This window comes from Fonsecaea monophora (genome assembly GCF_001642475.1).
Source record: "Fonsecaea monophora strain CBS 269.37 chromosome Unknown Scaff40, whole genome shotgun sequence".
In the NCBI taxonomy this organism is placed as follows: domain Eukaryota; kingdom Fungi; phylum Ascomycota; class Eurotiomycetes; order Chaetothyriales; family Herpotrichiellaceae; genus Fonsecaea; species Fonsecaea monophora.
In genome coordinates, this window is record NW_019173971.1 from 132907 (window position 1) to 144988 (window position 12082).

The following is a 12082-nucleotide window of genomic DNA, read 5'->3' on the forward strand; positions in this document are numbered from 1 at the left end:
GGGTTTGTGCGATGAAGAGGACGCAAAGACACACGAATCTAGTATTTTTGGTAGTAGCTCCTACACTACCCTAGCCCCTTGGATTTTATCTTGGTCTTGGAGGCTCGGTATGAAGAGGCTGGGACGTGGCGTGATCCGAGAGGATGACCGCGCTCTATGAGGGTATCAGGAGCAGTAGCATTTTACATTAGTTCCAAGATATGTAGGGTTTCCTGTGTGCGAGAACGACTTTACCTTCTCGAAAAAATTAACGCTTGATCGGCAAAGCCGTACTCATACACGGTAGTGGCCAACCATAATATACTATTCAAGACTCGTTTTGAGAGAGAGAACAGACCGACCCGCTTAGCCTATCAGATTTCTTGCTGTAGACGCGGTTGACAAGACACCCGTTTCGTCCTGTGCACTTGTGGGAGGAAGAATCTCGATCTCTATCAAATTGCGAACTCTATGGCCCACCATTTTCTCTCTCTCTCTCTCTCTTTCTCCTGTCTTGCTCTTGACAGTACACTGTATGATCCCTTCATAGAAGTTTTCCTTACATCGCAACTAGAGTTGCACCACTATACTCGGTTAGATAGGTATCATTTGTAAAATGCTCTGACCAGTCCACCACCAAGACTTTTCGGCTGAGGTCTCATACACCAAGAGCAGAACCTCTCTCGACAGCTTCAAGCTGATTCGCCGTGACGAGGAACTTGACGTGCTGTGAACACAGAATGCCTTTAGTGCCTCCACCACCACAGAGACGGCAATGGGGGCAACTCACCTGCGAGAACTCGCGGCATCCTCGACCATTCAGCCATCTCACGTTGGTGTTCAGGAAGATGGTGCAGGGCTGCGGAGCCAGCTGGGTCAAGCGCACGAGCTCGTAAACACCCAACACGTCGGCGGGGTAGGCGAACTCGTTGTCCATTTCACCCGCAGCGAATGCATCCGGGTATGTCTCCTCGTTGACTCTCAGCCACTCGGGCGTCAGGAGGTATGGGTTGTCTCGCTCCACGAACTTGTACCGGTACGCGTTGTAGCAGATGTTGATCTGACTGAGGCACGGGAAATACATCAGGATCATCCTGCGGACCGTGTCGAACCCGCTGTCCACAGTCCGACCCGACAGGCCGCTGATATCGAGCTCTGTGATCCGATATCTCAGCGACGACCAGGTCGGTGCGCAGATCTTGGAGAACGCGCGATCGTAGTTCTCCTCGTCCCAGACGACCCTCATCCGACCGTTAAATGACCGCCTTTGCGCCTTTCGGGAATCTGCGCGCATCTTTTTGCACACGAGTCCGAGACCGCCGTAGTCGTGGCCCTGCACCACTATTTCAGACGTCGGCCCGGCTTCATAGTATTGTACTCCTTCGAACGATTCCATGCGCGGACTCATAAAGACCACCACACCGTGTTGCTCCTCGTAAACGAACTTGTAGACCTTGTCCTGGAGTTCCTGGGGCAGCTTGAAGAACGGGAATGGGGCATATAAGGGGGACTGGGCGCGTGGGGAGGATGCACCCCTGTCTCCAGACCAGTCGTCGTCCCAGCTCGGGGTACCATATGCAACGTCGTTCGGTTCACTGGGAAGATCGTCCCATCCTCGACCGAGCCCGCCACAACTACCTCGATTCGTCGCGCCATAGGGTCGGAGTTTCGGGTGGGCGACCCAGCACTGGCTCGTGGTGTGGCCGTACTTGCCGCACTGGGGGTGGGTACATCTGATCGGACGTTGGTGAGGATATGATCGATGCTTTCTGGGTGTTCTTGGTGTCATTGTCTCAGCGCAGAGGTGCCATCGAGTCACCAACGAGGCTGGCAACTAAAAGAAGGCGACGAATCTTCACCATCCAGTGGTGGGAAAACATCACAGTCGACTCAGTGAACACCCGACCCCCCCAGAGTGACTAAATAGTATTTCTTATACAAGTGGCAAACACAGAGCAAGGTTGAATATACCGACCCCATCGTTTAGCAAGGGCACCCAAGTTCGTGGTGTCACTGGACATCTCGCGTAGCGAGTTGAAATGCATGTGCCATGCGTGGCAGTGACATGCCCGTGGGTCGTCGGCGAAGAGCGTACACGGCCAACCCACTCCCACAACAGAGCCGTGAGGAACCTCGGCGTCACCAAGAGAAAGTGACATGCCTCTCTACGTGTGAATTCTCCGGTTCGACCATTTGTGGTTTGTGCAGGTTGCAGTGCACGAGCGTTATATGGGTCGGAAGGTTTTCAACAAAAAAGTCTAGATCTGTGGATCGGCAAAGTAATTAGATTTTGGAACTTACCAATACGTCGGTATCTCTCTTATCTGCCTCTTGGCCTCGGATGCTGTGTGAAAGCTTGCATCGGTAATGACTGCCTGTTACTGACTCGTGATGGTCTGGCGGTGGGAGCACTATACTTTGCCAACATATTCCGAACCAGCAAGACTTCCAGTGGATTCCGTTGAGGAAGGGAACGATATGGTATTCTGTTGCTTGTGCGAACACGGATTTATGTTGCTTGGAATGACTTTTTATGGCTTCGATATCTGATGAGACTGACGAGATCTCTGACGATTGTGACTGTACGGGAGATATGTTTGCGGATAAATCTTGACGTGAGATGTGGATTTCAGATAGAGTTCGCAGATGGCATTTGTGCGATGACCTTTGAGAAGATGAAAAGTCGAGACCCAGAGAAGGAGCTGCGGCAGGATCGTTGCAAGGCATTTTGTCGGCTTTCGATGGCTCGATACTGGGATGATAGTGGATGGCGCTCGAACGTTGTCATTCTTCTCCGCATTGGAAGCTTGGCTAATCGAGAATCACGTAATGCCATGGCGTATGTCGTTGGTTCCTTTTAGTCAGAAGTGTCTCCCATTTGCTGGGCTTCGCTGGATATTGTTAGGTAATATGACCTTTCTGGGGTTGAAGATGAGGAAACCCCTCTCGTACGAAAGTTTCACAGAATCAGGGAATTGACTACTCCAGTATCAGGGATGTGGAAGAGTTTGAAAACATAAGGTTGTGAATAGAGGTGATGATCATTTCTCATTTCTATCACAGTGGGAGATCTATCTAAGGGCCCATACTGCTGCTTGCGACATTGTTTGTGGGTTCTTTGCGGAGTAACAAAGAATAATGGTAAATGGAATCAATGTCTGGACTCTCGGAGACCAACGGGAAGCTCTATACCAGGGTTGTGGATGCTGAGTAGTGTTCCTGATTTTGTAAATATGGAGACCTGTCGGTCGCTCGAAAGTTAGAACTTGAACCAGCGCTCCAGAGCAGCTTTGACGACGTCCATATCTGGGTTCTCATGCTCATCAACAGCCCAAGCAACAATCCCATCTGGTCGGACCAACAAGGCGCGCAGTCCGCGCGTATCTTGTGCCTTTGTACCAATGTACGAGACTCGAGCGTCATATTTTCCATTGACAAGCAAGTTCTTGAATGCCCCTTCATCTTCAAAATCGACCAAGACTCCCCGGCCGTCTTCTAGCTTTGATCCGAATCTTGAGCCGTCGAGCAGCTCAAAGTCCGGGGCGCTGCAGCCAATGAGCGGGTGTGCGTAAGCCTCGCCATCGCCGAGTTTGTAACGTTGTGAAATGCCCGAGAAGCGCCCCATGAAAAAATTGGTCCCGTCGGTCGTGTCGATGAGGTCGCGAATAATTCCCTGAACGGCCTGGCCATGGGGATCAGGCTGCAGCACGAGAGCTTGAGCGCGCGTCCAATCAAGCACGCGCATTCCAACAGGGTGGCGCTCACTTTCATACGTGTCGAGCAGTGCTAGGTTTTCTGGAGTGTCGTCAGAGCGGGATTCTCGTCGTATCGTCGCAGCAAGCTTCCAGCCTAGGTTCACAGCGTCGCCCAGCCCCAGGTTCATGCCTTGCCCACCAAGGGGCCCGTGGATGTGAGCTGCATCACCCGCTAGGAGGATGCGCCCTTTGCGATAGCTTGTGGCTTGTTTGCACCGGTCGGTGAACGTGGAGGCCAGATGGACCTTTGTGATTTTGACATCCGTGATTCCTGAAACGCGCTCGAACACGCTCTGGATGTGCTCTTGTCCCACTTCTTCTGTGCGCTCGAAAGCGCCGCCGTCAAAATCCGTCAAATACAGGGTGTCGGGCGCCCTGAAGATGTACAATCCGGCCTTTGTAATGTGGAAGCCCGATTTCAGTCTCTCTGGGTGATCCCAGTCGCACTGAGCCACGTAGCCAGTGAACTTGGGTTCCGTCCCAACAAAGTCGAATCCGGCCAACTTGCGAACCACGCTGCGCCCGCCATCACATCCCACAAGCCACTTTCCATGAAAGATCTGGTCTTTTCCAGCTTCCACCGCGACGGTGGCGTCGTCCTCGGATACAATCCTTGTAACGCCATGATCCCTTAGGATGGTCACATTCAATTGCGCAGCACGCTCCAGCAATACGGTCTCGACACGCTCGATGGTCGTGGGACTGGGCACCAAGCTCGGTCCGGGAAGGTAATATTTCCACCGAGCCATGTCCCACTTGTTGGCATTAAGTGAGATACCAGCAAAGTGGCCGCCGAACTGGAAGCCTCCGGTTTTCTGGTAAGACAAGGGCCGCTCTTTGGGACCACAGAGACGGCTGAGGAGTCCTCGGCGATAGAAACTTTCGAGAGAAGGCGTGTTGATGCCGCGGAAGCCCAGAGGCTCACCCTTCCATGGTGATTGAGGGCTAGGATCACGCTCAAGGACCAGCACAGAAGTTCCAGCTAGAGCTAGCTCGCAGGCCAGGAAGAGCCCGATTGGACCTGCACCAGCGATGACAACGTCGTAAAGCTCGCTCATGGTCAGGTGTTGTCTCTGTAGTGGAAGAAGTGGTGCGGAAGAACGAGTCTGGGTGAAGTATTGGACATTATTTGAGGAGATTCCATGGCTCTTTTATACCTTTGCTGTCTGTGGTACGCACACTTTGTCTTCGGCCCTGTGGTCGTGGAAGTTGTTATAGACACAGCAGCAGGAAAAGAAGTTGCATTCCTCGGGGAAATTCAACATCGTTTCGGGCGCCGCAGGTCTGGAGACTCGGGGATTCAATGACACGTTTCCCCGAGACCCACATGGTGATCAAGTCCACCAATGGAAAGCAAGCCATTGGCCCCACCTTCCCGATTGTTCAAATCATGATTCATCGTTGCATCCACCCAGCATCTGCCCGGAATTCTTCTTCCTGCCCCATTTTGTAAGGTACGTGGAAATATTCTCTCGCTTGGGATCATATCCACTACGGCTTCGTTCTCAGTCGCTTCTGCATTCACTGACAATGAATCCTCCAGATCCTTCAATCGGGACCCCGTCAACAAGACCGAGCTCCACAGCCTGCATCCAATGTTCAGACCGAAAAGTCAGATGTGATAGGCAAATCCCATGTAGTACATGCATCAGACATAATGTGCAGTGCATTTTCCCCCCGCCGAGAACAAAACCCCTCAAGACAACACGGAAATGGGTAAACGCCCACGAGTTTAATGCCTTGTTGAGGCAATACAAAGCGTTGCTCCGAGAGAAAGGCATCGACGTTAACCGGGTTGACGCCACCGCCCCCTCTCTATGTGAGGAGCCTTCTACGAGCAGTGGCTCGGATGTATCTCGGACAAATGGGCAGTTCACAACGCCAGATTTTACCGTTTCCACAGGACAAAGAACACTTTTCGAGCCCGAGCTATTGCACGAACAAGGGGGCACGAAACTTGTGCACAAGTAAGCAACAAACTCCAGTTTACGAGTCCATGCACGCAGCTGAGAGTCCAATAGCAGCTTGTGGTCGCGAGTGGCACAAGAGGTACGTGGGGATGGGATTTTGTAGGCGTGGCAGACTCGCTTGCCTTTTTCCTATTTACAAAGGCTTACGGTAGAGTCAGATCCAGGAAACAGAACATGAGCTTGAAGATGGTTCGAGTGATGGTTCCTGTGGAGGCCAGTCGCCACAAGACGATTTTTCTTATGTCCTGGGCTGCAATGCACCGACTATTGTATCTTCACACCCACCTTCCCAGCACATTGATAAGTTATGGCGAATTTTCGTCAGAAACGTCAATCCTCTTACGAAGATAGTCCATGTGCCTAGCTTGCAGTTTGCGATAGAGAAGGCAGCTAACAATATCGACCACATCCCAAAAGGCTTCGAAGCTCTCATGTTTGCCATCTATAGCATTGCTACCTTGTCTCTTACGGAAGCTGAATGCAACGAGATATTGGGCGAGAGCCGGGCAGCCTTGCGTTCCTGTTACGTGGAAGCCACGAAAAGGGCTTTGTTTCGTGCAAAGTTCATGAGCAGCACGAGCATTGTGGTACTGCAGGCACTAGTCCTTCACCTTCTTTCTATCCGAGACGACCACGAACCGCGTGCCGTGTGGAGCCTTACGGGAGTTGCGCTTCGTGTTGCCGAAGGAATGGGTTTAAGTCTCGACGGCACACTTCTTGGTTTATCTCCATTTGAAACTGAAATCCGTCGACGCATATGGTGGCAGCTTAGGACACACGACTTCCGTGCAGCAGAGCTAAGTGGCCAGGCCAAGTTTCGAGACTTTGAAGTCAACGACACCACCCCTAAGATGCCCGCGAATGTCGATGATAGCGATCTTAATCCCACAATGTTGCAGCCGGCTGTCGAGTCGACGAAGCCGACTGAGATGATATGGTGTATGGTCAGGTCCACAATGGCCACCTTTGCTGCCGGACAAACAGCCAAGATGGCCAAACTCCGCAAGGTCGCCTTTACATCGGATGAATATCCCGCCATCGACGACTTGGAGCGCAAGGACGACTTCATCAGGGGAGTAGAAGACATATTGGAGACCAAGCACCTGCGATTTTGCGATCCGTCTCAGCCTATACAACTCATGGCCCTGATTGGTGGCCGGACAGCAACAAACCTTGTCCGCTTCATGGCTCATCATCCACGCAGATGGGCCTACCAGAACAGTGTCCCAGCATCGGAGCGGCGTTTTGTCTGGGACATTGCCGTTCGACTGCTGGAGCAGTATAACATGATGCAAACCGACCCTCATCTGCGGCGCTTTGCGTGGCACGTACCCTATTTCATTCAATGGCACGCTGTTATCCATGTCTTGGACACACTCCGAACAGAGCCTCCTCACGTAGACTCTCAAAGCGCCTGGTCCCTCATCGACACCTTGTTTGAGAACAATCTCGGGACTTTGTTGAGCATCGACAGACCGATCGTTGCAGCGGTGGGAAATCTCTGTCTGAAAGCCTTTGCCGCTCGAGAGGACGTTTTGAAGAGACAGAAAGGGGCTGTACCTCCTCCGCCGGAGTACATAACTAGGCTGCGCGATCAGCGACAGGCCGCCAAAGCAAGGAGAGAAGAAGCTGCCATGAAAAGTTGGGCACGAGTGCCATTGAGCCGCCAACAATCGAGCATGGTCAATGTCGACCCAACACCTCCGGACTTGGATTCTGCGTCGAAAGACACGCCGCCTACGTCTCAGTTACAGCAAAACCTGCGCCCCAACCGGCAGATCAGTGCCTTTGAAGGACACGCCCGGAATGACGATGATGCATTCTGGCTCGGAAACGACGCTCGAGACGATGGAAATACAAATTCCGCAGACGGTGCTGGAGATATGCTCAGCCAGTATACCGACGCCATTTTGGCCCAAGATTACGCGCTCAGTACTCCCAATGACGATGCCATAGATTGGGAGCGATGGGATACTTGGTTCGGCCATCTCGATCCTCTGTGTCCGAGTGCTACTCCACAGAGAAGGAGGCGGGTCAGCATTGAGAGCTTAATGTCCAGGTGAGGTCAACACTCGAGGACCTGTTTTCGAGTGCTGATACTGGCGCACCTTTGGTTTGTGACATGGATCCGCCGTGGCATCGAGAACTCGGTAGCGATGCAGGACTTGAGGTTTCTGCATGGCACTGCTATAACCATCACAGACACAGCTACAAAATCCACCTACAAAGTCGTCTTTTTCCCTGGGTCAAATAATATGAAAGTAGGAGTCTCGGCTTTTTGTTCAGCCACTGTACACTGTTATCATTTTCGCAGTGTTCAGACCAGCTTGAACTATGTCGAAATCACCAGGCGTGATTCATCAGAGTCATACAAGTATGATAGACTGGTCCACCAATCCCGGTTATTACCCTACTGAGACTCCTAGGTATCACGGAGTTATTACTCCTATGTTCCAATACGAGCATGCCGCTTACTGCGCAGTACATCGTTCAGGGGATCGAACAACCACGATACTCGTACGCCATCGCGCTGGTGCCACGCTAAGGAAGCATTCGCGTCTCCTCTAGCCACCTACTCGTACTCGTACCTATGTACCTACAGACTCGTACAGAATATGCGTTGAAACTCCGTAAAGACTGACACTTCTTTCCCAGTTTCACACGTTTGGTCGGTCCACTAGAATCCTACCGGATGGAATGGGATGAGATGGGACATGTTGAAACCACCAGAGATTTCCACATCCGCGTTCAGGTCGCAATCTGTGAAGGAAATACGGATGGTGTCCATTTCAGAAGTTTCCCGGTCATTAAGACCAAGTAGTAATGGGAGACCTGAAAACGCTATCCAGCAACGATATCTAAGGATTTGTGACAATCCCGAGTTCGACACACCACCAGGCTGAGTTATTATGGTCGGCATTGGTTCACAATGACATTTCTCGTCCCTCTCTCTCCTAGCAACACAGCTTTCATGCCTGGATCCCTCACTCCTTCAGAGAGGAGCTCCGGCACGGCCAGGGCCCGCAAATACCTTTGTCAGCGACTCCCAGATCGGCTGGCCCCCATATGTCAGATCACCCAGGGGCGGACACGTCAGAGGATCCAGAGCCGAGCCCAGCGCATCCGTGAGCAGTTTCAAAGGCACCGCCAGGGTCGAGTACAGCGGGGACAGCGAGTCTGGCGAGACGGTGTCGACGATCTGCAGCGCGAAGCAGAGCAGGTTGTTCCCCTGCAGCAACGTCTCGGCGTTCAGCACGCCGCCGGTCAGGTCGCTGATGTCCAGCGGCGTGAAGGAGTTGACGGTGCCGGTGTTGCCGCCAATCGACGCGAGCTGGGGATACTTGACGAACGCGTCGACCAGGTCCAGGTTGAGCTGCACAACGTCGTAGTCGACGGGGGCTTGATACCAGTTGTTGGGGATGCGTTCCCATCCGCGCTTGTACACTAGCGAGCCGTCGTCGTTGTCAATCACGCCCCAGAAAGACTTCAATACCTGTTTGGCTGGCCCAACAGTCAACAGTGCCCCTCGAACAAGCCGCACTCTGATCACTTACTCATGATACCTCCCGGGTTTTCTGCCGAGTGATTCGAAAGCAAGCGAAGAGCAAGAGTCGGCCCAGCATTACGAACAATGGCGCCAGTCCAGGGTCCATACCAGCAGTATGGGTTAGTGGAGATGCACTCGTTGAGCATGTCGATCGAGTGCTGCATCACATTCTCCGTCGAGAGAACGTCTGTATCGTTGCTGGCACGGCTGTAGAGTTGAAGAAAGCGACCCATGTCCATGGTGGAAGCGTCACCGGTGACATAGAGATCGTTGCGCGTCATCGAAGCGTCTGTCTCGATCAAATTGTGCGACCGTCCGATTCCCTGTGGTTCACCGAGGAGACCCAGCAGGTTTCCGAGGAGATTCTGAGTCTGGGGGGATGCTGTATCGATCGAGAAACCTGGACTCAAGGAGAGTGGGTTGCCGGTCCACACGGTGCCTGTAAAAGACTTAGCTGAGACCTCTGCGTCTGGAATGACTGTTGAGGTCGTACCAAAGACGGCGAGGATGGTCGAGAGTCCGATGCCCATCCCGTATACTTGTCTCATCGTCAATACCTTTGCTGTGGCGATAACTCGGCGAGCGACTCACCCTCGTTTGTGGCGCCTATAATATCGGGAAACTAGTATCCACGGCATTAGACCTGCAACAAGCATATTCCTGGGGAATGACCTACTTTTGCAATTCCAGACCGATCGATATAGCCATGGTTAGCCAATGCATTGAGCCCAGGACAGGGTCCCCTCTGCGCGCTCGAGCTAGGCGCCTGCCACTCATGTTCGCCGTCGACTTGTTGGAGTGTCAGTCCATGTTCTCGCGAGACAGTCCAGCTAACTAGAATTGTCTTGTCTTACCTTGAATCGGGGTATCTAGGGGGTTGACCAGGAGTCTTTTCTCTCGTTGATGCTGTACTTGGCGCACAATTTCCTCAAACGTCAAGTCCTCCGAGACATCAATCCCCCTTGCTCTGGCGAGAAGTGCAACATTGGAAGCTGTGGGAAACGCCAGGCACGGCACACAGATTCCCAGTAGGGCCGTACAAGCTGATAGCGACAACTTCATCTCCACCAACCAAGAAGAAGAAAAGAAACGAGTGACAGCACCACCGAGATGGCTAGTAGATGTATCAAAAGAGTGACTGAGGTGAGTATGGTCAAATGCTGCTGGACTGAGCAGAGGGCGAAGGTGATGTTCAACCGATCAAAGACATTATTCCATGTTGACGAGTTTGTGGTCGAAGCCCGTTGGAAGATCGACATTTGCACAATTGACTCTGATTCCGATGTCTGATCGGGGATGTAGATCCATGCTGTCGCGTCATTTCGCGGAGCACGGACGATCGTCAATGGAAAAGAGGCCAGCGAGGTTAGAAGTGGGTTGGGAGACAAGCGTGACAAGCTTCCTCCAAGAGTTGAGACTCCGGATGTGCACAGACTAGCGAATTGGACCGGAGGAGGGAGGCTGACTCTTTGCAGATGTTGGAACACCGGATTTATTATCGAATGGTCCCCATTGTAGGATCGAGACGGTGGGAAAATGGGGGCCAAAGATGCATACTATCGTGCCACCATCGTCACTAGCCAGGAGCCAAAGTCGTCCCAGGTATTCGTGGACTGTGGCAAATGCATGGATCCGTCTCCACGTTCCTTAACGGCTCAGCTGGTGGGTCAGGTAGACACCGTTTGTCGGGGATGCAGCACTCTTGATGTTGGTCAATGGACGAATCTGAACTTGGGCCCCTGGGAAGTCATTGGGTACAGACTGTACTGGGTACTCGATACGAGGAGACAGGCGGAAGAAAGTCTACATGTAGTGGATGTATTCGGGACTCGGTATAAGCCTTGACTGAATATGTGTCTCTGTTGATATATAAATGTGACCCTCACAACGTCACTCTACGGACAAAAGTCCCTCAAAGCATGATGCTTCTAGCCTCTGGCCAGTGCCATGACTCGTCAGAAGGATCAAATACTTCTCTCCTGCTTGTGTACATATGAACACATGCTGTTCGTCCTCGTAATGATCCTGGATGTCCGAGAGAAGGAAGCTTAGCTTACCTACAACCACTACGCACTAAGCATTCAGAGCTCTTCCTGCAAGGCAGATCCTTACTGATGCTTGACTGGTTCCCAAGGTTCTGGGCATCCAGAATGTGGGAAGCGGGGAAAAGGAGGCGACCCACGAGGCTGGGGGAATTTATCCGCTCTGCCTCGCGGATGCAGGCATATCCTAGTACGACGAGTGGTGTCGTCGAGTTTTGAACGGGATTAACCAGGGGCTGAAAGTGGAGTCGGGAATGGGTTTTGGTCTACCAAGGAAGATCCTCGAAAGCTGGGTTCTTGTTAGTAAAGGAATATACCAAGAGGTGACATTGGATCCCCGGGATTCATCTCGTCTTATGTGTTTGTTTGTGTAGATCACCAGCCCAGGATGCCTCGAGATTTGCGATAGAAGACACAGAATGTTATACCCACCCACCCGTGCCATCTCACTCGGGTCTCGTTTTGATTGCAGAGTCCAGTTCGTCTTCCCCGTCAGTGGACACGTCCAGTGTGCAGATCTCGAAAAGGTCTAACAACGGGGAAAACGAACCCACGAGGACCCAAGTGTTGCTCATGTATTCCATCCTGGTCACAGAAGCGTCCTCCCCTGCTCTATTCTGACTGTTGATCTTCCCCAGATACTCTCACTACTTTGGTATCTGTGCTTTTGTTCTATACTCGAATTTTCCAAGTTAGTGGACCGCATATTTCACTGTTACTTCAGTTCTCCACCGCTTCAACAACGACCATTTCTTCAATGTCCTACTCTTGTGTCTCCCTGGTGGGCTC

The 12082-nt window shown here is 52.2% G+C and overlaps 4 protein-coding genes across 4 annotated transcripts; 1 reads left to right on the plus strand and 3 right to left on the minus strand.

Moving 5' to 3' along the window:
• Positions 1–637: 637 nt before the first annotated feature.
• On the minus strand, positions 638–1768 carry AYO21_06020 (hypothetical protein; the record flags this gene model as incomplete). Its single annotated transcript, XM_022655985.1, has 2 exons — positions 638–706; positions 770–1768. The coding sequence occupies 2 exons, from the start codon at positions 1766–1768 to the stop codon at positions 638–640; spliced, it is 1068 nt and encodes a 355-aa protein (XP_022511697.1).
• Positions 1769–3238: 1470 nt separating this feature from the next.
• On the minus strand, positions 3239–4792 carry AYO21_06021 (hypothetical protein; the record flags this gene model as incomplete). The annotated part of the gene is made up of 1 exon (XM_022655986.1): positions 3239–4792. The coding sequence occupies one exon, from the start codon at positions 4790–4792 to the stop codon at positions 3239–3241; it is 1554 nt and encodes a 517-aa protein (XP_022511698.1).
• Positions 4793–6135: 1343 nt separating this feature from the next.
• AYO21_06022 (hypothetical protein) lies at positions 6136–7767 on the plus strand (the record flags this gene model as incomplete). Its single annotated transcript, XM_022655987.1, has 1 exon — positions 6136–7767. One exon carries the CDS (start codon positions 6136–6138, stop codon positions 7765–7767), a length of 1632 nt encoding a protein of 543 aa, XP_022511699.1.
• A 929-nt stretch (positions 7768–8696) lies between these two features.
• Positions 8697–10313, minus strand: AYO21_06023 (hypothetical protein; the record flags this gene model as incomplete). Its single annotated transcript, XM_022655988.1, has 6 exons — positions 8697–9205; positions 9259–9690; positions 9745–9789; positions 9843–9873; positions 9928–10040; positions 10106–10313. The coding sequence occupies 6 exons, from the start codon at positions 10311–10313 to the stop codon at positions 8697–8699; spliced, it is 1338 nt and encodes a 445-aa protein (XP_022511700.1).
• Positions 10314–12082: the final 1769 nt, after the last annotated feature.